We start from the raw sequence: 26,262 nt of genomic DNA, 5'->3' as shown, positions 1-26,262 counted from the left end.
ACAGTGGAATTAGATTTTTGGGTAAAAATAAAATTGCAGTAAAATAAAACTCTAACACAGTTTTATCAACAAATGGTTAACAACAAATGGTGTTAATGTAGACCTGAAGACTGGCGTGCAGAGTGCTGGTCACCATAACAACGCAGACAACAATTTTGCCTATCTTGTAGCTAAAGAAAAGGCAAAGAGAGAAATTTAAGATGAACATCAATAATTTAGAGATGAATGGACTTACTTGCGCTTGTAAGCACTCAGCTGATTTCCTGATACATTTAATCTGCAAAGAGAAACTGTCTAACACTAAGAAGTTGCAAAGCTGTTTCTTGTTCGCCAGCTTCTTGTTCGAATTTTCTCGTTCCACCTTAAATGGTGCAGCAGTTACATTCTGGCGCCTCAAGCACCATTTAAGGTGGAATGGGAAAATTGGAGCAAGAAGCTGGCAAATGAGAAGCTGACTTCAGCCTCGTAAAAAGCTTGCTGAACGCTGAAAGACATTTCACAAGAAACTGTTTTACTTTTGTGGAAAAAGTTTTCTGCTGGATATGCAAGAAAAGTGACTACAGCCAAGCTAAAGCTAAAAGCAAAGCAAAGCAAGTCTGTGTTTTCATTTATACTATATTTTTAGCCTACACTAGGATATTACCACATACTGAGACATATTTACAGCCAAGATGGTAAAATGGACAAACAATGTTGTGGCTCCCAGGGTGGCTTGATTTTTGTTGAAAAGACAAAATGGCTCTTAATGATTGGGTTGCCGACTCCTGGTCTACGCAATTTAATAAGTGTCATTTCATGTCACTGAGCACTAAGAAAATGTAAAAATTCCACTTTAATCAGAAATGAATCAGTGTCTGAAATTTGTAGAATGCATTAACACAGTACTTGTGCTAAAGGACAGAGTATTAAACTGGGTAATAAAAGCATATTTGCCCTGAACTATGTATGCTAGTGCTAACCTTCCAGGCAATACAACACTGCGGCTGGGAACCATTAAAACTCTAACCAGCAGTTAAACCATGCATATGCATCCATCTTTCTTCTTTATTTTTTTTTCCTTTTGGCTGCCATCTTGCCTATAGCTCTTAGTTGCGCCTTTTACTATAAATGGTAATAGCAGTAAACGGAAGGCTGAGTATGATAATCCATCATCATGATCATGCCCTTTCCATACTGCTGAACTTTATCACCAAGGCTGCTCTGATCTATTGCTTATAGAGCTTTGATCTTGCTTCAGAGAGCTTAAACCTCACTCGAGATTTTCATATATTTGAACTCAAATATAGGAACGTTTCATTTTATTTGACAAATGAGGCACAAGTGAGCAGTCCATTTTAATTCAGTGTATGGTTAAGAACTTCCTACTAGACTTTTTCCTGGTCCTTAAAAGAGTAAGCAAAAGTGAGACACTTTAGTAACTGCATCAGGGGACGCTGATTAGTTATGATGGTTGTCACATGCCTCCTTAATGCAAGCACGTTAAAACTGTACTCAATATAATGTTTATTGGTATATTATAGGCTCTGGAACTCAGGAACTATTTTTCCCATTTCAGCTGTTTCGTTTTCAGGTGAAATGAAACAGGTTGGTGCAAAAGTGGGACACTATACTGTATTTACTATACAAATACAGTAAAACCTCATGTAGAGGAACAACACATTTGATCACATTGGGCTAAATGAGTAACAATCGTAAACTGAACTGGTCAAATATTTTAAAACAATTTCCTTTGAATTGCACAGCACTTTTCATGCTTTGGTGACAAACTGCAGCCAAGGCTTCCTCTGCTCTCTCTTTACCACACTCCTCTCATTATGTACCCTCTTCCCTTTATTTCATCTTGTCTATTTATCCATCTCTAAGTTTCAACCCTCTCTCTTTTTCTATGCAGTCGTTTCTTGTCATCTTCTCTGCCTCTTCTTGACTGTTCTGGTTTAGGTGACAATTTGCTAAAAGTGATAAAATACTAGAATGCAGCTAAATTAGATCTACATGACTTTGCATAATAGCCTATTATTTTAAAGCTGTTAGGCCTAAAAAGTATGATATAAACTTGTTCCATGTTGATGCCTGCAGGCTTCTGTACACCACACCACACAGAGGCATCAGGTAATTTTAGTATCAATATGCATGCATAATTATGCCCATTATGACTCATCTTGGTTTTAAAAACATTGATAATTATTCCATTAGCTCTTAAAAGTATGCTAAATGATCATAACATACCACAACCCCCCACTATCAAATATGTATTGCTTATAATTAGTCAACCAATCACTCATTAAAAAGAAACAAGAGAAATTGTTACTGTTTAATTTCTTTTTATATATACACTTATGAGTGCTATAAAAATGTATACTGATTTACTGGTCCGCTAACCAAGTGCTTAGTGGAATCAGACTCCAATTTCAAATTATGACCACACCCACATCGATTACGCCAGGTCAATGAAAACAAATGCTGAATGACAAGCACCCCTCTGCATTCTAATTTTGTGTGCAATCATTAATGATGGTTTCATTTGATCAGCTCCTGTCAATCATAGAGCAATACAGCATGAAGCTTACTCATCCTACTTTCCCTGATGTCCCAATTCTGCTGAACCCGCCCTACTTTGTTATTCGACTTATATCTATTCACTGGGTAACATTTATTTACATATCTTTTTATCCCTTAACCCTGCAACCTCACATTAAACAAACACGCACAAAAAAGGAGCAAAAAAAGTAGTCAGTTTGAACAATATCCTAACTAGTTCATTATCTGAATACATGCAGCTCCTCTCCTTCCCACAACCTGACCCATATATTCTCGACTGGCTCTTTTCTCCTGTGTCAATTAGCATCGGTAAGTCATGGAGGAGCATGCGGACTTGGCTGAGTAAACACGGCGAGCAGGTAGGGGCCGAATGATGGAGGAGGCCTTATTTTCTCCATGCGGCGTGCGAGAGGAGCCTCCAGTCTCAGGGGGACCAGCGCTCTAATTAAACAGGCAGCTGGTGAGGGGGAGGGGTGCTAAAAATTACAGGAGCCATTAGAAACGGCACAGCCACTTTTGTCACAGCCGCAGCTTCTTGTACCCCACTTACCTTCCTGACACTGGGGAGGGGAGCTAAGTTCTTGTCATAAATTACAGTCACTGCTGTCCCAGAGGGACAAGCGAAGACAGAGCTAGGACAAGTGACACAATAAAAGAAACAGATATACAATGAAATAATAAAAATAATACAGGCAGGAAGTAAGAGACCACACTACGCAACAGCTACAGAATATAGACTAAAACTCTGCATTATGCATTGAGAACATTACATTGCAAATTCCGTTTTTCTTGAATGTTAATGACTTAATTTGCATCATTCAGAGCAGTAGTGATAACACGTTTGAGCTTTCTGACTGCATGCTGGCTGGCTGGCTGGTAGAAAACATGAAAAGTGCTCTGTTTTATCTGAGAATGGGGAAGCGATTCTTTACTCTCCAAAGCCCTGATCTCCATGGCTATCCTTCAAGGCTTCTTCTTCACTGCATGGGTGGATAAGCCAACAATAATGCACTCTTCTTAAAGGTTACTGGCAGAATGCTAAATTGCACTGTAATTCTTTTTGTCTTTTCATGTAATATTTTGCATGCAAATGTTCTCAGTGCTACTGAATTCCACAAAACCCCCTCCCATCCCAACGTGAATCCCGGGTGATTGGGCACAGGATAAAGACGCCAATACTAAAAGGAGCAAAGCAGCTCTGAGATAATTTCGCATAGCTGAAGATTGGTTGCTCTGCAATTATCTAAAACTCTGCAATGCCAAAAAAGTAGCTTTAATGTGAGGATCAATAAGGACTAAGCCAGTAATAAGAAGACACAATGAACTTTGCTTACCATCTTACCAACTTTTCCTCTGTTTATCCCTTTAGATTCACGGTTTTGATTTTCTTTCAACAAAACACATTTTTCAGGGAAAGAGATGTGCCAGTGATTAACTTTGCTGGAAATGTTTATCCTGTATTGTCTGAGAATATTTAATCAGCAGGCCATAGCTGAAGATCAAGAAAGCTCTACAGCTCTGACAACATCTAAAAGTCAAGCTAGAATTTCACTTTCACTTGTCATATACCAAGAAAATAAAATAAAGGTTAGTTTCGCCAGCACAGATTAAGCCTGAAGACAGTCAAAAGGATTATATCACCAACTTCCTTTAAAGTCCTTAACTAGAATCATATGAACCTCAGACCAATTAAACATTGATGAACCTCAGGAACATAATTTAAATCAATAAGTAATGATATAAATGATATATGATATTTTTTAAAGCATACAAAAACGTTAAAGACTTATCATGGGGACATTCTTTTAGCTGCAAAATATTCTATTATACTGGAGACTGAACAAAAGTTAAAAGTACAGAATGGAATGAAAGCGGCTTTGAAGGAGCTGGCAACTCTACCGCAAATATTACAACACTCAATGATCATAAAGGTCAGTAACTTAATCAATAACCAAGTAAAATTTGAATTAAATAAATAAATAAAAATTTATAAAAAAATATATTTAAAATAAAACCAAAGAACTTTGCATCCATCGATTCTCAAGCTACAGTTCATACCTCTTTTTTGTGTTTTTTTTTGGGAGTGGGGGGTAAGTAAGAAAGAGAAGAACACTAAAGAACACGGTAAACAGCCTGCCATAACTTTAAATAGAATAATAATGTCCAGATTTACATGTGTTAGTGTTATTTGTGAAATGAAAAATGAGTTGCTACATTATTAACATAATGAGAGGTTTAAAATTTAAAAATCACTGTTCTTTGAAAGTAGCCTTTCGTAAGAACAAGCCACAAAATGCAGTGATTCAATTTTGCAAAATGTCACTGGCACTGATATAGTGAGTAGACACAATTCACACCATGCTTGGCATCACGTTTGATGGAAAAATGATCTGCACACAATGAAAGCCACCTGATACTGTCAAACACGGCATGGGTCATTGATGCTTTGGGGCGTTTTGCTGCTAGTGGTCCAGAGTCTCATGAAAATCAATGGCACTGAATAACGAGAGGTTTTAACCAAGATCTGTTAGCCACTGCCAGAAAGCTATAATTAGGTTGTAGACCTTTCAGCAAGATAATGACCCCAAACACACATTAAAATCCACACAAAACAAAAAGTTTTGCAATGGCCCTCTCAGTTTCCAGACTTGAACCCAACTGAAAATCTGTGGTGTGTGTTGAAGAGAGCAGTTCACAAGCAAAGATCAAGTATAAGAATATCAAGAAACTCCTCCTCACGGAGGAGTGGTCCTAGGTGCCTCAACAAGTGTTCTCCAACTTCATTCAGCATTTCAGAAAGCGGCTTAGCGCCGATATTCTCGCCCTGGAGGGCTTCCGCAAATATTAATAGTAGAGGAAATATCACACGTCAAATATCATAATTATGTTGTTGCAGAACATACAGAAAACATATGATCTAAAATTCAAAAGAAGTAGTACCCTGTATTAATTGATGGATGCCTATCATTACATTAAAGAGAACTTCATTGTACCTTTCATGCTCTCAAATACATACATTTACTTGTCACTCCTTATAAAGCAGTCTAGTCTATCTGGCCATTGTAATTTACATATAGCCACTATGGAATGAAGGCTGCCTTGAAATGCAATATGTAATGTACAGTTGAAAACTGCATGTCACTATGTAACCATAAATATGAACATTGCTACTTGTTACTGTGCACTGAAGACACTCTCTTGGGTTTCTTTTTTTTATGATCTTTCACCACCTTTGACAACCATGACAGTGAGTTACGAGAGTTTATGTTCTCAATTTTGTGATCTTCACCCTTTTGATGTGATTAAAATGCTGCTGTCTGACTGGATATCATGTCTTCTTTAAAAGCTTCAGCCTGCCATGCATGCTTCATAAGAAATCCAGAACAAGAAAAGACTGAGCCATTGAAAGATTGGGTTAGCCAATTAATTAAATTTCTTAAACCGTTACTGGAGGAGAATGCTCTCAGGAAATAGGGCCCTGTAGGGTCACCAACGAATCTCTTCTCAAAAGTTGTACTTTGGTAAAATTAAAGAGAATTCTATACAAGTAAGTACCTGCAGTAAACATTTCCGTGCTCACAAGCTTCTGACAACTCTCTATTGGAATTTTTGTTCATTCTTCATGTGCAAAAGGTTACAGCTCATTAATATACATTGGTTTCTGCACTGCCACACTTTTCTTTAAATCCAACCAAAGATTTTCAATGAGATTTAAAACCAGGGACTGAGATGACAAATCAAGCACATTCCAGAACCAATCTCTAAAACCAAGCTTTGGTCAAACCAGATGTATGAGCTTGGGATCACTGTCTTGCTAGAAAGTCCAATGATCACCAAGCTCTAATTTACGCACTGAAGGCATCATATTCTTCTCCAAATTGGCCTGTTATTTCAAAGAATCCATGATGCCAGGTACACGGTCAAGACTGTCAGGTCCTGCAACAGCAGAACTTGAACAACTTTATAATAGGGGTCCATTAAATGCTGAATATTTACACTGATCTCATTTTCAAGTGCCAAATGACAATTATTGTAAGCAAGACAAATCACTTGATTTCTATAATTCTTGACATTTTTTTTTTGATAATAATTCAGTTGCTATTCTATCCTGTTACCAGTAATGTTTGTTTATTTGAGCACTGTCATTAGTTGGGAAGCCAGATAACTAATCAGCCAGTTTGGACACGTTAAGCTTGTATATTAAAAAGCTGTATACATTGAAAAAAGAGAAAATTAATTTGTTAATTGCAACAATTTATATTTTTAAGCAACTGAAATATTGAGGATCACAAACTACACAATTTGGAATCACATATTACACAACATTTAAGTTGCTGAACTGAATGAAACTTACCAAAGTCGTGGGCTGGAGGTTAGGGAACCCGCCCTGTGACCGGAAGGTTGCCAGTTCAATCCCCTCAGCTGACAGTCCATGACTGAAGTGCCCTTGAGCAAGGCACCTAACCCCCAATTTCTCCCCGGGCGTCATGAACAGGGCTGCCCACCGTTCCGGGGAAGTGCGCTCACTGTCCCCTAGTGTGTGTGTTCACTAGTGTGCATGTATGTGGGTGTTTCACTGCACGGATGGGTTAAATGCGGAGGTCTAATTCGACAGTGTGCAAACACAGATGGCTGATGGTTCTGAATTCAATTCAAACTCATGTGATTCACAAATAAACAAACATGGAGCAGCTAAAGAAGCAGCAGGTAAACATATTTAAGTAGTCATGGATGTACAGATGTTATGTACAAATAGTGTGGTAATTAAGAGTTTTAGATGTACATGCACTCGAATGTGCTCATGCCTTAAACATATTTATTGAAAAAGCTTTGTCTTTTAGCTATTTTTCTTTTTTAAATTCCTATATTTTCTTTTTTTGCGCAGTCAGTTTTCATTGCCTGCTGGAGGAGCCCATTCAGATTGAGTCACTGACCAGTATACACTAGTAGATTATGCTTAGAGTCAGGAAGGGGGGAAAAAAAAAAATAAAAAATAAAAATGTGTAAATTCCAAACAGTCTGAAACACGATCAGAGCATGATAGAGTAGTCTGTACTACTCAACAGAAATTGAGTAGTGTGCCCCTTCGCACATGACTCTGACAGCTCTACAATCTACAGACTAGAGCCAACCAGCCCAGACTCAGCCACACTGACAATCAGGGCTAAAACCTGGGTAAAAGTCATGCAGTATAACCCTGGCCTTAGGGCAGTTATTGCAATGCGACCTCCTCACACAGCCAAGTGTGTGAAGTGCTGGCGGAGAGAAGCTCGTTCCTGTGTTGACTTCACTAGCGCTGCATTTTAAAGAGACCTCACTAGCACCTGTTCCACAAGTTGCGAGCATCTGCTGTGTTATACTTAAAAAGAAGAGTAAGAAAACAGAAGAGTACCGCCCAGATACATTCGTGTCCAGATCGGTCATCTGCCTTCACCTGGTGAAAGTTAAGAATGAAAAATATTAACACACGACGAGCGAATCTTCCCTGGGCAGAGGAGAAAGAGTCTCTAAAGCGGACGTGTGCAAGTCTAATGAGTTTCAACCTGGAGCACCTCACGTTTTCCATGCTCAATCAAAATGACTGTTAACACTAGCCTTTTAGTCACAGAGGAGCACAGAAGGCCACAGATCCCTGGCCTACAGCGCAAATCAGAAAAGAACAAGGCTCTAGCCACTGATATGAAACAGGTGCATTTAGAGACCTACACTGAGTGCAATATTTATGAGATGTCATAACCAAGCCGTTGAATAGAGGCTATGGAGCCAGTCATTATTTATTCACACCAAATAAACTTATTGTTCAATCAATAATAACACACAAGGACAGGCAGTATGGGTGAGCACAAAAAGATTCTTCTGTTTCCTAGAAAAGATCCTTAACCGCACTGCTGCTAAGTGGTGTCATATTTTAATGTGTCAGGGAAGAAAGAAGGCTAAACCAGGAAGAGAAATAAACTCTAGGGCTGCACAGATCAGAATCTGCAGAGGTATTATTTTTATTGTGGCAGATTTGTGTTGCAGTTTTATGAGATATCATGAGCCATGAATGCTACTGCTACAACCACCCCTAAATGTCTTAGCATGTTTGTCCCTCAAGAGATCCAAGCGTTGATTTTTTTCTTTTTTTGAACATGCAACCCTTAATTTTTTTTTTTAATAAGTCTTTAACACAGGTAAGTGTGTGCATGTATATAGGTTTGTATACATACACACACACACACACACACACATTATATATATATATATATATATATAAATAAGTATGTATATATATTATGTCAAGGTGGTCCTTAACCATTTCCAAACAGCCCAGTACTGTTTGTAGTTATCATCCAGTAACTGGTTTGGCTAATCAGTGCTTCACTATGTTAAATCAAGCGTGCTGGTAATGGAGGTTAAATACAAACAGTGGCTGGGGGCAAAGAAATTCTTGTTACTTTTCACTGTATTTATGTTAACTTGCATGCTCTTTAATCGCCAAGACAGATGGTTTTAAATAATGTGCATAGTGATTGGTTTTATGAATGGCTTAGTTTTAAGCAATATATGTTCTTATTATCAACTAAATATCACAGCTCAAACATGTACGACTGCTTAAGTTGTATGAAAACAAAAGCAAGGATGTCAATATGACGTAGACATGTTTAGATTTGGCATGCTGTCAAATTCAGAATATTTCCTTTTTTTAACCACAAGTGATGCTATAATGCAGTCTAAAAAATAAATAAATAAATAAATAAAAATAGCTATCAAGAAATCAGAATAGGGATCCAAAATGTATGTTTGGTGCCCCTCTACTTTGCAATTATCTAAAAAACATCTTCCAGTGAAAACTGCACAGGTTATAGCCGGAGAATGTCGTCTCCATCACATCTTCAATCTGTACACTGCTTGGGAACAGACTGGGCTGTGCTGCTGGGGCTCTCTTTTGCTGCCAATAGTGGAATGTTAATGGGACCCCTCGTGCGGTCTGCTGTCCCTGACACCACACATACATCACTCACGGAGCCGCAGCCGCCTGCTGCACATCACTCCAGCCTGTGGCACGGAACATAGAGTCCGTTTGGAGCGCGGGGCTGACTGGGTTACACCTGAGAGGGCAGGCTGAGGGGATGCAGCCACCCTGGAAATGGGGCACTCTTGCGAGTGGCAGTGCATGACCCTCACAGAATGTGTTTGTCTGGATGTGGGTTTTCCCCCTCCCCCTTTCCCCCCTCCCCGACTTTTGGCATGGATGGGGGTTAAGAGAGGGGAGTGTGGGTAAACAGACACCCTCCAAATGCTTTTGAGTCTGTGAAAGTGGCTTAGCAGTAGTCAAAGCAAAAGAGCCTCTTTGAACTGGCAGCATGTTTCTTGCCAGCTGTGGGGCATGGCGAATGTCTGGGTCTTAAGAGCACTGCTCAAGTCTCAAGGGAAAGAGAGAAGGTTACATAGCTGCACAACAATTCATTCAAAAAAGAAAGCAAGGAGATTTCACATAGTGCTTTCATAATGACTATATTAGGCTACAAGCAAATAGCCAAATACAAATGAGGTCTGAGCATAATAATGGAATTTAAATCAATTGAGGATTTTTGTCTTTTAAAAACACAGTAGAGAGCTTTTGCATTCAAAAAAAAGAAAGTCAGATGATTTCACAAATACAGTGCTTTCATAATGGCTATATTAAAATACTGGAATTTGAAACAATTCATAAAATTATATTTCTGTTTTTGATTTTCAGCATCTTTCATTCATCTAACAGGGTTTTTTAATGTTTTAGAATGCAAGTTAGACCGTGTTCAACACAGGGTGCACAAATCATTACACTGTAAAATGTGCAACAGAGCATAAGTTGATTTGAAGTGTATGAAGATTTACCTGATGTAAAATACTGCTTTTGTTCAGCTGAACTTTTCAATGTATTTGTTTGAGTTGAATAAAACCAGTTAAAATTACTCATTACTAGAAACTGAATCTGGGCTGAAAAATACTGGATCGGACTGATACTGAAAACACTTCTGTATGGGGAAACTGCAGTTGGGGATTTAAGTTAACATGTAATTCTTGTATTCTGAGACTAAAATATAGGGATAACTCCTGTGGAATTACTTAGTTCATCAAGCTCAACCACTATGCAAATACAACGCCAAGCCTATAGCCCATACATTTTCAATTTTCAATTTTTTTTTTTTTTAAGACACTGACATTTTTGTTAAGGGGAAAAAAAAAAAAAGTTGCTTACTTTACCAAGACCAATGTGTACAAAATCTTGCAGACATTTTCTTTTGCGACCATATCTTTTATAAGTAGAGGCCATTCTGAAAATTCATTTAGACTCATTTGTGTTCTACTGGACCCAAAAAGTGCTTGGACCCTGATGATTGCCACTGGCCATGTAATTTGTTGACAATCGTTTAGCTTGCATAGTGGTTATTGTTCTACATTAATTTCAGACAAAAAACAAATTAGATGCTGATCATCTTGTTATTAACAATGATAATTTACATATATAATACGCTTCTCCTTCATCTTTCAGAAGCTACTTAGGAAAAAAATCTGAATGTGCTAAAATGTAACACTTGACCACTCACAAAATGTGACTCTTTACGTTTCAGTCATGTTATTTTAGATCTGATTGGTCAATAAAAATTAAATACTATATTTGTGGGTTGGCTGAATAATGACCTTGAGCAGCTGCTGTTAAAATAACCACACCAGCTGCGTTTGGTGGAGAGGAGGGATTTTCTCACAATTCTCAGCTAGCTGTAGACCCCCCTTCACAATATTAAAAACTTATTAAATCTACACAGCTCACATGAATGGCATGTTAATCACCCAAAACAGCAAATTTTGGTGAAAGATGACGAGTTTTCATGTATGATCTTTAGTGTTTCGATTAAAAATAGCTCATTTTGAAGCTCAGCAGCTTTTACAGAAAAATATAGGCTACCATCTACTATAAGGTGTACTATAAGGTGTCAAATCAGCAAACCCAAGTAATGTATAATTTTTTTTGTCTGTCAGATCAGACACCTTTACACTGCATACGTTCAAAAATTCATATGTACATTAAGCCCTACTGTTTCTAGCCTGGACAGCTGACTTTAAGTATCAGCAATAAGGGGGTCTGCATGGTGGTAGCGCAGAGAAGCAATGATACTGGGTGCTTAGCAAGCTTAAATACTGACACAGCTCAAGGACACTATTTCTCCAGAAAATGTAATTGCTTTTCCACTTCACGGGGGCACGGGTCTTTCCTTATGTAGGATGGAATATTTCCTCTCTCTGCCTAGTCACTAATTTTAACTTTAAAGTGGATTCCACCCTTAAAGAGACTGAATGATTTGGTATCACATTAGTATGCTGTTTAAGAAACACCACAGCAGCATCTTTATTTTATCTTACTTTGAAACTGTTTTAATGAAGCTCTACTATCCAGTTCTGTTTAAAAGAAGCACTAGTTTAGTTCATCTGAGAACACCCCTCAGAACCTACATCCCAAGCATTAATATTCACGCAAAGCACACATGAGGATGCTGTTCAGGGGTGACACAATAGCAACAGCGTTTGTTCAACAAACAATTTCTATAATAAGTTGTTAAAGTTAAGCTGTTGTTAAGTTGTTAAACGTTTTGATTGGATTGTTGCTTCAAACTAATATTTTTGATGTGTTTATTGTATTCTGGAACTGCCGAATGTTTGGGTGACACGGGGCTATTGTGCTAAAATATCTGCATTCTAATAATTCTACTGTATTTGTGACTCTATAACAATAAATATTAAATTTCTGTGTAATGCTAATCCAGATAATTCAGATTCAGACCCAATTTCTACTTTACAAAGGGTTACATATCAGCCGCAGAATATACGTACATGAAAAATACTGGATATCTGCATCGGCCCATAATTCCCATAAAGGTCGATCTCTATTCATTTCATTAAAAACAAGTTGCTACCGCCCAGCTAAACCATATGGCAAAACTCAAAAGTACCCGTGCTACTTATAGATGTCACTCTAAATTAGGAAAATACAGCTATTTGTGATTATTTTGCTGTCTTATTTTTGACTGGGGCCTGGAAACACATTCCAAATTTGCAGTCCTCTTGATCTTCATTCACTGCTTTTGTCACGCAAAGTGACATCTTATTTTCGCCAAAATGGAAATGCTCCATTCTGTCGAAAATGACCTTAATTTGTCTCCCTTTTGCCTTTACAATGTTGTCACAGAAAATTGCACACCATTTCATAGATGGAGAAGGGAAGTGCGGTGTGTGCAGAAATAGACAGATCTATTGTGTAGTTTATTCGTTTTAGATTACTTCAGGTGCAGATATTCACCTCTCTTCACAGTCGAAAGCAACAGCCCATCACAGCATTACTAGGACTGTATTGTTCAATACACATGCTGCAGTCGGTGTGCACTAAACCATGAATAATGCATTTAGCCGAATATTATGCTCATTTATAAGATAAAACAGCTCAGGGGGAAAAATGGCAAAAGAAAACAACCTTGCTGTAGTATTTGTTTTCTTTCACTGTGCTGCTAAAACCATATCATGTTTCCTTAATCCATAAATTATACAAGCTCAACAGAATATTAAAGTACAAATGTAGTATATGAAAAGTATAGGCTAAACAAATTGCGCTGCTCGGAAGGCATAAGTAATGTTCCCTTGAACTGTTAAATTCTTTGCATCTTGCCTGAGAATTCAAACAAATTTCTTTTCCATTGTGCCTCGGTTCTGAAGGCCTGTGTAATCCTCAGCCATTAACGTACAGCGATGCTCCACAGAGTAATTCTGGCACTAATGCAGCAATCCTTCACATCTACAAAAAGGTCTGTCAATAGATTTGTCCACTATAAATTCAAAGGGAAATTAAGAATATTGCATGAAGCAATACAGCATCACCCACCTCTTCGAAAGCAGCAGAAGTCAGAAAATCATTACATCAGCGCTGCTTTGCCAATTAACATTTTCCCCACAAAACCACCTCATGCGATGAACAGCATGGTGCTAAGATACGGACGATGTATGAATCCTGCCACACTTGACAGAGACTCCAGAGGAAACAGGAAAAAAAATTAACTAAAACTCAGTCACTGGCCAGCTGGAGAAGCCAGAGGGCAATTCTACACAAATGTGAGGGGATTTCTGTACTCCGTATGTGAGCACTTGACTCTCGAGAGACAACTGATTATATTCAAATGTGTCCCCAACAGGACAGGCATTCTCAGGTAAGGATGTGAATTTCATTAGCGTCTCCTTGATTGAGAAGCAATTGGGAATAAACATTCGCTCGAAGAGCGAGAGGAGGAGAGAAATGGAGGGCTCAGCTTGGGAGCGTAATTTTCTTGTTAAATGTACCATGGACTCAAAAACAGCGCGTTCTCCAGAATTTCGTAATTAAGGACACAAAGGAAGGGTACCAAATTATTTCCAGCATCACCATCAGTATGAGAGCGCTCATCTGTCTGAGTGACCTTCATTACTTGAGAATTATTGAAGGACAAAAGGGAGAACAAGTACATCAGCACAACAAAAGAACAGAACAGAAGCAAGCCAGCAATGAAAAGCTCCATATACAAGAGCAAAGAATGAGAACAAACTTCCACTGGTAGCTAAAAGTTACCTTATCAGCGTCCACTTTGCCTCTGATGAACTCGGACCTCCAGAACTGAAGCGCCTGTTCCAGGGTGAGGCCGATGCCCTTGAGGAAGAGGCCATACTGCATGCGGCCGCCGTGGCGCAGGTGGTGGTTGTCTCTCAAGGCCTTGTGGAGCTGCCTCATGCACAGAGGGAAGGACTTTGCTGAGAGCTGATGGAGGGATGAAGGGAGATTCACACATTATTACTGGTAAAGCAAGCCATCTGCTGGCTATATATTAAAAAAATTGATCTAAGCGTCTATCTATACCCATCACTACTGTTCATTTTAACCTTAAAAAAAAAATGTAATTCTACTGACATAGTACAGTTCTACACTTTTACCCGTTTTATGAAACCTTGTGCTTCCAAGCATCACTTTTTATCGTCTAACTGGAAACAAAGTTTTGCTTATAAAGCTAAACGCTAGCAAGTCACCAGTAGCACACAGTAGCAGTGCCATATAATCTGCCTGCACGTCACACACAAACAGTGAATTATGGTTAGCCTTTTTTCATGTCATAGCTGTTGTGACTGTTGTTCCTAACTGCCTGTACTGGAGAGCTAATTTGAGGCATTAATGTCTGTTTTAATTCCCCACTGCAGCCCAACTGACTTTCCAGCTTCTCTGGATTGCTAGCTAGCATGCTCTCGGCTGCATTTATTGCAGAGAATTAATGACAGCATGCTGGACTTAGCAGATTTAGCATGTACTCAGGTATAAAGTGGTTTCTAAAAACCTAAAAACTAGACAATCTATACAGAATCTAAAACATGGTCACCCCCTTGCTCAGAAGTGACTGCTTTTATGACAATGTGGTTAAAACACACTATTCCGCATGCTTTCTGAGTTCCCAAGGTCCCCCGATTAGCATTTAATGTTACTACACATGATGTTTGTCAAATACCTTGTAGTATTTCCAGTTTCATTAAAAAGGCAAAAGCAAAAACAAACAGAAATCTGAAGCTTCCAGCAATCATACAAAACTTTCACACAACAATGAGTTTGATAACTTTTTTTTGGCATTTTTCTTAATTTTCTTCCCTATTTGTGTCCAGTTCCACCCGCTAGTTAGGTCTCCGCAATCACACGATACTACCAGCGCCAGGAGAGTGAAGGCTACCACACGCATCCTTTCGAACTGCCGCTAACGTAATGGCACTGGACAGCTGAAAGCGCTTGGAGGAGAACACCAACTGCCAGTTCTGTCACGTCAGCAGATGCCTGCACTGACTAGCATCGCGCTGGATTGATTGGAGGAGAGGAAGGGCCATCCTACCCACCCAGAGAGGACAAGGCTAATTGCACTCTCTTGACTCCCAGCTATGGATGGCTATAGCATCACTGGAGATTGTACTCCCAATGTGCTGATAACAGGGCCAACAATAGTGTTCAATCTTACTTCACTCAATCATTAAAGTGAAACATCTTAAGCATTTCTTACTCTAAAAGAATATTCAAATACTCAAGGTAATATTCGATAACATTTTTGAACATGAAAATATTCAATAGTTGCCGCCATAATATATAGTGGATATGCTGTCCATGTGCAGCTGTAAATCAGAACAAATCCATGATGTTAAAACTGAAAAAAAGGGTCTAATTGTTGGTTTTAAGATTTTTAAAATCCAGCAAAAAGTTAAAAAGGTCAAACTTCACTGTCCTTTTAGGGAGCTGAACCAAAAAATATAATGCTATGTTTATATATTTCCATCCAAAATAAATAATTAAAAAGATGCCAAAATGACTCATAGCTAGTACATGTTATGACGGTGGCATGCAGACATGTTGACAGCATCACAGGTGAAAATTGATTATCAGCAGAGCAGTTTATCAGTCTCAAATAATAAAGGTGGGAAAAAAGTAGTGGATGCTCTGTACTCTTGTATAAACACTGGGTGCACCTGGACCTCAACAACGAGATGACGTGGCTTTCACCAAAATTCAACATCTGGTTTATTACGAAATTGACATCTTGATGGACTGTTTGCAGACCACTGCAGTACGCTGCCGTTGCTACTGCTGGTGGTAGATTTTCTATTGCTGCTCCACTGTCATAATGTAAATTCAGCATGCAATACATACTTGAGTGTGCCTAGTTGTGTGTGACGGAGGCAGAAAGAGACACACTGAGATGGAACAAGACATGGACCAGCTTTGCATGCAGAGGAAGCCAATTGCAAACTCTGCTGAATTCTAAATTCTGCGGTGTCACTGTAAATGAGGCACTAATTTCACGAGAACACAGTGCCTCCATTTTAATGTGCCCAAATAAAAGTAAAAACTGAAGGACAAAATTTGCATGAGCTGACAGGCCACTTAATTGGAACAGCAATCGCCTCAGAGGTGGCGAAAGAAACAATACATACGGAGGCAACACACATTTCCATCTGCAGACAGCTCTCCTGCCCAAAATGTCTGCTCATACCCACCAAAGCAACACGCACAATATCCCACTAAGCCAGTAAAGACGCTGCTGAGAGCAGCGCTCTAGAGATACTGAGGTTATATGTGGGGATTTTGTTATATGTAGCATTGTATGTTTACAATAATTAAATGGTCAAAAGCCACTTGGAAGAAAATGAGCTGGAGAAATCAGTGCCCAGGAGTGTCAGATTACATCTATGGAAAACTGCCCCGCTTGGTGGAGGAGTCAAATATGCTAATGTGAGTGTTTCTGTTCCATTTGAATTGCATCATGTCCCATTGAGTACTCACTGCATCAATCTGCTCCAAGGAAACCTTCCCAATGTTCTTTTGGATGCTGTAATCCTGGCCAACATAGGCATGGCTGCAACACAAAACAAATCAAAACAGCTGAGAGAGAAAAGAAAGCTTACAGCATTTTAACATGTAACTACACAATTGCAGTTATGTGGTGGATTATTTATGTATGAGTCAGAGCAACATATACCAAGATATGTCTCTTAAAGGAACAATTCTCCTAAAAATAATTTTTTATTACACATATTTGACCCAACTGTCACAGATACGCTGCGAGACTGCCACAGGAATCCATTTTTAGACTCACCAGTTGAAGCATTCTGACAAGCCTTGCAATTCAAACCCCAGAAAATAAGAATGTTCTATCTTGGTAAACACAGCAGCATAAAAACACTTTTCTCTCTGACTATCAATGACGGTCAATCAATCCAATCATAAAAAATATTTATGCAATTTTCCCTTAAAACCAAAGACAAATGGCACATTCAGATACTCAACCGCAGCACTTGGGAGATTAAGTACACAACATAATCACTGCCTGACATTCACTAGAGAAAAACAAGCAGTTTCAAATCCCAATTAGGAACTGCAGAAACAGTGCCACAGTCATCGAGAGATAAGCTTACTTTTCTTTCTTAACAGGAACACTGTTAAAGACATGCATGTTTTAGTGGTTGCAGTTTGATGGGGAAATAACTAAAAATCAAAAAGAAGCAAGTACATAATTACTGTAAATAATAAACCATATTAGCTGATGTTACAATTCATCCATGCTCCAATTAGTGAAGGGAATTTTTCTGGTATATAAGTGATCAGTGCCGTGATTTGTACCAGTGTGGTACCATTCCATGGTACAAATTACACAGGTCTGAAACCAATAATGCTAAACCACAAAAAGCTCTGACCCTAAGATTAATTAAACATGAAATGATTCTTTAAATTACAAGTTACAGGTATTGATTATTTTGGGACATGTACCAAGCTAACCTTTGAAAACAACTGAATTTATTTGCCTTTTCACTCTTCTGTTGTGCTCTATTTGACAAAAAACATAACTTTACATTACAAGACTAGCAAGAAAGTAAACAAAGGACTGAATAATAACAATAAAAAAAAATCAGGACAACATTAATGACAATAATAATTATTATTATTATTAAAAATATGGGTAGGCCTGTCCCAATTATTGCATAATCACCTCATTGCAATTATCTGAGCTGACTGCAATTATTTTCCACATCTGTTTCAAAGTCACAAGCAAGGCAAAAGCAAGCATAAAATGAATAAATTAAGCAGAAAATGCATTTATTGAGAGACATCATAGATAATGAAAAAACAAGGTGTTGCTTTAATAATGGCACGCAATGAACAAAAAGGACAATTAAATAGTTACGTTGTATTATTTATATGGTAAATCACTAACTAAAATGTAATGGTTGCGAAAGGCCTAAAAACGGGTATTTTATTTACAAATTCAGTATATCTAGGACAGGTTCCATTTGCACTACATGGAGCAACAAAGCCTTAAGGCCTTAAGTCCAGTTTTAAAGACAACAAAAAAAGCAGAACACTAACACTAATGCTGTCCTTCCCATCAGAGCTCATAATTACACTTTTTACTATATATATATATATATATATATATATATATATATATATACACACACACACACACACACACACACACACATATATATATACAGCTTCAGCTCGTGTGGGTTGAGTGAACTCAACGCTGTTTGTTAACAGAATGGGCTGTTAAGTGTCTGCATCTATGTCGCCATTACTACACAATGAATCCATTTCTTCTTTCTCTGCATTTTCTTCCCTCGTTCCCCGTGTTAAATGTTAACCCCTTAATATCCCAGACTCATTACATACTAAGGCTTATTACTGAGCAACTACACGTATTTCAGTGCAAACTCACTGAGCTATTCTTAGGTCACTGAAGTGTGTAATAAAATGTTAAGCCTGTCAGGTTTTAAGGGGTTAAAAAAAGTACTTCAGACTTGGAAAATATTTTGGTTTGGAAAATTAATTTTGGTTTATCACCCACTCCAATCTGTGCTCATAAGTATACTATTTCAATTTCCCAAAACAGACTCATCCTCTATCATATTTAACCATTTCTATTATTTGATCTTCTGTTGGGACCTCTGCCCTCAGATTGAGATTCTTCATGATACAGTTTACTATAAACGTATAAGCATATGACTCCCCTCCAACTGTATGTGATATTATGAAAGAGTGTCCTTGCCAGTTCTTCTGAGGACAGTCCACGATTGAATCCACAACTGGACTCGTCCCCGCATTGCTCAGGGTCACACCGGCCCTCGCGACCATCTTATCTAGCCAGACCAGTGATGACACACAACAAAAGTACCTTACAGCAAGAAATCACTGCCACAACCACTGCCTCTGTGCTCTCAACAGACAGATCCAATTAAAGAGGCTGCATTCAGGGGCTATCTGAAGGCAAATGAAATGGCTGCGGGCTGTGATGCCAGTCAGGCACGCTGCCATTGTTCCTTTCTTTCACAAAAGAGAGAATGGACAAAACGCACTCTTCTGTGGACGCAGTAGAGGTGGACAGGCAGTGGAAGGCAAATGAGCTCCAGGCTGGGCTTTAATATACACCTGCATCCCCTTGGGGCCAGGAGCACTCAACACAACCTCGTTTACATGTGTAAGGCCCAGGATGAATCACTGACATTGTGTTGAGGTCATGCACAGAAGTGAGTGAGGTAACAGTATGAAAGAACAAAAGGCACAAAAAGAAAAACAAGAGAAATTAACAGGCAAGATGTCATCACTGCATGCGCAAACTCATAATAACTACAATGTTTCTGCAGCATCAGTGGGCAGGAAAAACACGTCCCACAGAGCGTTCCCAGTGAAGCTACAAGAGTGCAACTGCGCTCTCATTGGTTAAAAAGGACTCCGGAGTTGTTCCGTGCCTGTCAATAGAGATATATGTGCTTGCCAATCGAGAATGTCTGCTCTACGATGCTGCGTGGGAGGTAGTTTGAAAAAGATGTGGTGATCAGCTTCAGATGCTTCAGAATAAGCCTAGTGTCAGAAAACACCACCAGACAGAAACTACCTACAACTTCAGGAGGAAAGCAGAAGAAAATGCAGAGAAAAACTTTCACCAGAGGGGTTAGTAAGCATGTTTTCTTTCTTTCCCTGACTTCTAAAAATTTTTTCAGGTTTATGTACCAAAGACAGTCATTAGTCATTTTTACATGACCATTATCCTTTAGAATTAAAACAGGCTGTTTTCAAAAAGCACTCAGAGCTGAAACACTCCTTAAAACTTCAATACGAATAGAAACAGCTAAACTGCTGCAAGTTGAACAGCTGCATATTTGTAAATGAGTTGGTTTTCGTGAAATCACAGAAATTAATTCAAAGCAAGCTGTTTTGTAGCTTAGTTTCCATATATGGCCTGTATGGACTTCAGAGCAAACACTACATTTTCTAACTTTAACAATGTTTCTTCACATCATGCTTTGTCAAAGCATTTGGCTCAACAGAAACACAAAATCCTTGCCTTATCTTCCTTTGAAACGGCAGCACGCTCGTTGACTTATGAAAGGTGACCCTAATGACCATACTGAGATGATAAATAATAGAGCGGCAGAGGAGCTGCTCTAATGAAGCCAGTTACCTGAGGTGGTTCAGCAGTGGCTGGAGTCGTTCATCAGACTGCACGGCTGGTAAGGATCTCGCGGTTAGCTGTAAACACATGAAACCATTGTTAAGGGTCAAAAGGTTAAGTTTTTGTTTTTTTTCCCCACAACTGCACAACCAAATGTTTATATGTTGCCAAATAAACATAAACAGACATTTCAATTACATGCCTCAGTAAACATTTCATAAAATAAACATGGAGAAGAGTGTTCTGCTATGATCTTTTCCTTTAAGAGGGCTCTTGCCTTTTTCCCCATGAACAAATTCCACAACCAAATTGCTATTTTAAATTCACAGACTCTCCATGTTAGTCATTAACTGCACCACGGTGAGACGGTAAGACATGAAATGTGATGTTCATCAGCAAGAAGGCATCAGAGCAGGGATTGTGTTTTTTTCTGGAGTGGATTTAGAGCAGGGGTTTTTAACCTTGACTTGACTTGAGGGTCGCAAGAGTAGTGCTAAAAGACATACCTTATCAAATGAAGAGAAAATAATCTTGAGTGCATACAAGCTCTGCTGAATGGGTCCACTTACAGACCATGGAAGACAGGCTAATGTTGATTATGAATTTCAAATGGGTGAGCTTGTTACCGAGGGAGGGTCTTGACTGACTGCTAAACCTGAAGCATTTTTTCAGCATCAGGCTAAAGATTGGTGGTTTGTGGTGAAGTGCCAGCTAAGAAATGTAGACCCAGTAAATGAGTAGACTTAATATTCGCATATTCTTCAAAATTTCTTTTTGTTTAGTGTACATTGGTGTGTGTGGGTAGGTGAGGGTAGTCTGGCAAAGAGGCGGTCGTGAGATATTTTATATTTTTAACCACAAAAAAGGGTGGCACTGTGAAAAAGGTTAAGAAGCCCTAATTTAGAGTCAGACTACTAGTGTGCAGACTGCTTAATTGTATTGCTCAAGAATTCCAATACAATAAAATACAAACCATTCCAATAGAAAACAAGGACATTACTGAACAAGAAACCTGTCCACACTGATTGCACTAGCCTCTGCAGTCTTTGAGCCAGAACAGTGGGAGCAGACTCTTAATACTTTAAACAGCACACAGGATTGTATTTTAAGTATTACAATATTGCTTGAATTAGACAACATTCTATATTGTTCTTGTGTTTTACTTCTTTCCCTGACGTCTACTTATACCATTTGTGTGGGTTTATATACCAAAAACAGGTATTATTCATTTTTAAATGACCATTTTCCAACCTCTCTTTATCCCTTACAAACAAACAAGCTGTTTTTGTTACTCTGCTGTTTGTTACAGACTGATGTAATCTGTTTTGATTGGCTGCGCTGTGTTGAGCCCTTATTCAATAAGCAATCTGGGCTGAAACACTCTGAATAACTTCAGCAAGAACTGGCAGATCTAAACTGGTGTAGGCTGAATAGGTGCATATGTGTAAATGTGTTGGTTTCTCGGGAAATTAGAGAGACAATGAATGCAAAGCAGACTGTTTTTGTAGCTTTGTTTTCATATATGGACTGTATGGACTGTGGAGTGAACGGTTCATTTTGTAAATTTAACAATGTTTATATACACTATCTTAAACTCCTATTTTAAAAATGTGAGAAATCTGATTTCCATGAAATGAGCCCTTTAGGATATAAAGTATGGTTTAAAATTAATAATTCCACAAAGTCAGACTGCCTCACTGCAATTGACACTTGGATGAAGGTAATTTAGTCAAAAGTACAATAAAATTTGATCTGCAAACTAATATAGTACTTTACTCAACTGTAGACTCTTAATAGGAGAAATTCAAAACAACCACTAAGTACAAATTACAAATCATTTTAAAAAATGATGACAAAGCCAGGGAAGCGCATCTGGTAACTAAAGCAAAACAAAGTGATAAAAACATGACAAGTTGGACATAATCAAGCTAACAAGGCAGTGACAGATTGCAGTAACATTTCCAGTGCAAGGAACTTGGACTCAACATTGCAAAAACTAGTTTTTCCAGGCTCAGAGATAAACATCCACCTCACAAAAAAGATGCAATAAGCATGTAATAAAAGCACAATTTGAAAAATATAGTAGAAAAAAAGATTAATCTGAGGCATACCAGTAAAATCTGAATTTCCTGCAACTCAACCTTGCTAAATTTTTGGCCTGTTTGCAAAATTACACATTCAGACATCCTTTTGCAACATAACAGTGCTGTACTTGTGTTAAACCTACAGAATACATCTGCGTACATTTTGAAAGATAATTTTCTTGTCAGGATTGTAAAGAAAAGTCAGGCCAGAAAAAACAAGGACAGATCATAGTGGCTACATTTTAATACTCATTTACTGAGATACTCTCTGTAATGGCAGTGAAAAGCCATTAGAACAACACACACACACACACACACACACACACACACACACACACACACACACTGGTCTCAATGGTTCACTAACGGTCAGGAAGGAGGCAGAATCATCACTTCACTGTGGCATGCTGGTGATCCAGAAAACTGGCAAAAAGTAGAGGTCAGATAGACGGAAGTGCCAAAGTCCAGAATATCCTTGCTGTCCAAAGAAAAACAAGCATCTCCAAAATGTTATGTTTACAGGAGAGGACAAAAACATTCTTCACTTTCGATGCAAGTTAACGTAAAGAAAATTCATTCCAAGAAATTCTGGAGCATTTCTATTGCTTCATTCATCATGAAATTATCACAGGATGTAAAGCTACAGTGCTCAAATAATGGAGAAAAGATCGAAAAAATGGAGATGCATGTTTTTCTTTGAATAGCAATGATGTATAAAACAGTATGCTAGCATTACAGCTAGGTGTGCGCCCTCGAATGATCATGGCCATGACTAACAAAATTTGCACAATATAAAGTACATATCAGAAACATATCTAAAGTTGGACAATCTTATTTTTCAGCTCTCACTTATCTGCAACAGATGTATTAGGCATACAAGTGACTATACATACAATAATATGCAACAGATTTCATGTTTTCAGCATGTATTATAGATGGCAAAAGATTATTAGCGCACTTAGCAGCTGTTACAGGAGATGAAATGCATGCACCTTCGATTTAAACTTTTCACAAGTTTTAAGCTAATTTCCAAAAAAAATTGGAAAAGAAAATGAAATACTAACTGAAAATGAAATAATAACTATTTATCACCGGGAGTTATGCACAAATTCTTGAAGGTGACGTGACAGGCTTGTGTTGTACAAGAGTCTCACAGTATATGCGTGGCGTATACAGTGGAGGTACTCGAACCTTTATTAGCTCTTAGTAGAGCAGTTCTGACAGCCCTCTGTCAACTGTACATGGCTGTAGCCCAAACAGTTCAGAAACGCCAGACAGAGCGGGCAGTGGCCCATTTAATGAGCGTTTTTTTTATTATTATTATTTCTGGCTTTTTCATTGATGTTTTTTTTTAACAAATTGCAAAAAGAGGTTGAACCCACAATAAAACATAGCTTGGGGTATCACTGAGTGGTAAAATGTACAATTAGTCATTCACCAAATACAGCAGCAACACAGCACAAGCTAATATGTCTAAGTAAAGAGCAAAACATCAAAGGACAACTGCCATCAAGACAGTGACACAATGAGTAGAAGTAGTACAAAAAAATGTAGTTTGATAAAGTTTGAATTGCATTAAAACACCATCAACAATGGAAATAAAGCTGTTATGAGCATGAACTTACAAATATTTCACAAACAAATGTTTTCAGTGTTTTCTCAGACAAATTCTGGCAAATTTATCTTGTTGTGCAAATAAGAGTTTGTGTGTTGGTGTTCATTTGCTTTCAATAGCAGCCCAATTAAAATCGCCTTCCTGTGATATGCTAATAGCTGAAGCTCTGGCACTGAGCGCCGAGCCTAGTTGGGGCACAATTAGCTATTGATCCTGCTAACACTGCGGACACAATTTTAGTTCTACTCATTTTGCATATCCTCCTTAATGACGGCCATGCCTTCAACCTATGCTAATATGAAATATTCCCAATCACTGCAATATGAATCACTTCCTACAAGCAGAGAGGCAAAAAAATAAATAAATAAACAAACATTGTTCTTTGGCCTTGTTCTTTACAGGCTAATGAATGAAATATTTGTTAAACAAAACTGTATTTAACTTAGCCTTCAATATGAAATGAGACACTCAAGAAGTCTAGAACTCATGCACACAGGCACACACTCCCTTTTATCTACTTGAATGACGTTTCTATAGGGGTTAAAACAACACCTTCAATGATAAAGGATTGCTGAAATAGAAATGCAGTCTACTTCATTGGCGTATTGACTAACAGATTGTCATCAGCCTGCTTTTCAGCATCATCAACTCCTTTGCCCCTCAGAGCCATTGGAAAGTAAGAAGCAAATACAAAAGCTTCCATTTCAAGGTAGAAACTGATCAATATGGGAGAACAAATGGACAAGTTCTGTCAAGGGTTCTTTCTTTTCCTGATAATTAAATAAATTTCAGTCTTCCTAAGACAGGCAATTACCACCAAACTGGAAAAACATCTTAATACCCCAACAACGATTTCTAAATCTCAAGTACGTAAGAAGCTAATATGTACATTTGTAATTTTTGTAATTACATATTTGTAAATATGTAATTCTGAAACAGGATGAGCGCCAAACAAATAAACTCACTTCACTCAAGATATTGCAAGACTCAGTTTTCAAACTGATAATCATCTTATTTTTCTGAGCTTGAGGGAACCAGTTGTTTCAATGAGAGGTGCTTTTGGAAAAGACAACCAACACTGAAGAAACAGCGCCCCCATCAGGCTACAACAAGTACTAAAAGGGCAGAATGAAAATGAGGGGCTTAAAAAACAACACCTTACATAACCCTTACATAAACAAATAAAGATGCAATAAAGATTTATCAAGATGACCACATTTCAGAAGAAACTTCTGAATAGTTTAAAAAAGAACTCAAGAATGATTCATTTGAGGTCTACATGTTATTTGCTTTAAATCTAGCCTTCAGCATCAAGCTGGCTCTAGAGATTTTCTGGCCAAACTGGTAAGCAACACTGGCACATTTGCGAAAACTGTTCACTAACAAAGAAAACCCTCTCTGACCACGCATTTTCTCCGTCACTCATTCAGGAGTTGGCAATGGAAAGCAGGAGAAAAAGCCCAGACAGGAGAAGCTAATGAATGCACCCAGCCAGATGGTGATTCAAGTGTGGTGCAACATAAGAAATTATGGAGCGATGTGCTTGTCAGGAACCTAAACTCTTGGGCTGCCCTTCAACATCCTGCCAAGGGCCATGCAAAATGGTGAGAGGCTACTTTGGCTAATTGGCATCAGTGTGGTTGACTGGAAGCTAGCTCCCTTCTCTAAGGGACTGACAGATAGCCAAGATGCTGCTAGTTACAAGTATGCCAACCGTTAAGTAATGCATATCCCTAGGAACGTGTTGGCCATGGAAATGACAAATAAGTGAAGGAACACTAACCAGCAAAGTAAGTAACCTATGAAACTTCAGCACGGACAGGTCAGGACCCTGAACTGTGGTCATTAATGTCCCTCAGCTGTGAAGCATTTTGTAGTTAGTAAGTGTTAACATTTGCTTATCTATTTCAGGCTTCAAAAGCAATATTTGGACAACTGCCGCAAGAAGCTTATATTACTGTAAGCTGTAACTTATGGAGACTTTGCGTAGCTAAATTTTAAGCCAAGCCAG

General features: G+C 38.4%; 1 protein-coding gene across 2 annotated transcripts in view; it reads right to left on the bottom strand.

Moving 5' to 3' along the window:
* The window catches only part of prim2 (DNA primase subunit 2), a 66,406-nt gene that overhangs the window by 16,538 nt on the left and 23,606 nt on the right, over window positions 1–26,262 (bottom strand). For both annotated transcript variants that reach the window (XM_036574429.1, XM_036574430.1), the window contains exons 8-10: window positions 20,562–20,629; window positions 16,886–16,958; window positions 14,153–14,338 (exon numbers count right to left, since the gene is read on the bottom strand). In XM_036574429.1, the coding sequence (XP_036430322.1) occupies window positions 14,153–14,338; window positions 16,886–16,958; window positions 20,562–20,629 (327 nt within the window). The remainder of the gene's footprint in view (window positions 1–14,152; window positions 14,339–16,885; window positions 16,959–20,561; window positions 20,630–26,262) is intronic.

Source organism: Colossoma macropomum, unplaced genomic scaffold (assembly GCF_904425465.1).
Source record: "Colossoma macropomum unplaced genomic scaffold, Colossoma_macropomum, whole genome shotgun sequence".
NCBI classification, from domain to species: domain Eukaryota; kingdom Metazoa; phylum Chordata; class Actinopteri; order Characiformes; family Serrasalmidae; genus Colossoma; species Colossoma macropomum.
The sequence above is the reverse complement of the archived record's forward strand: the minus strand, read 5'-3'. Positions and strand labels throughout refer to the sequence as shown.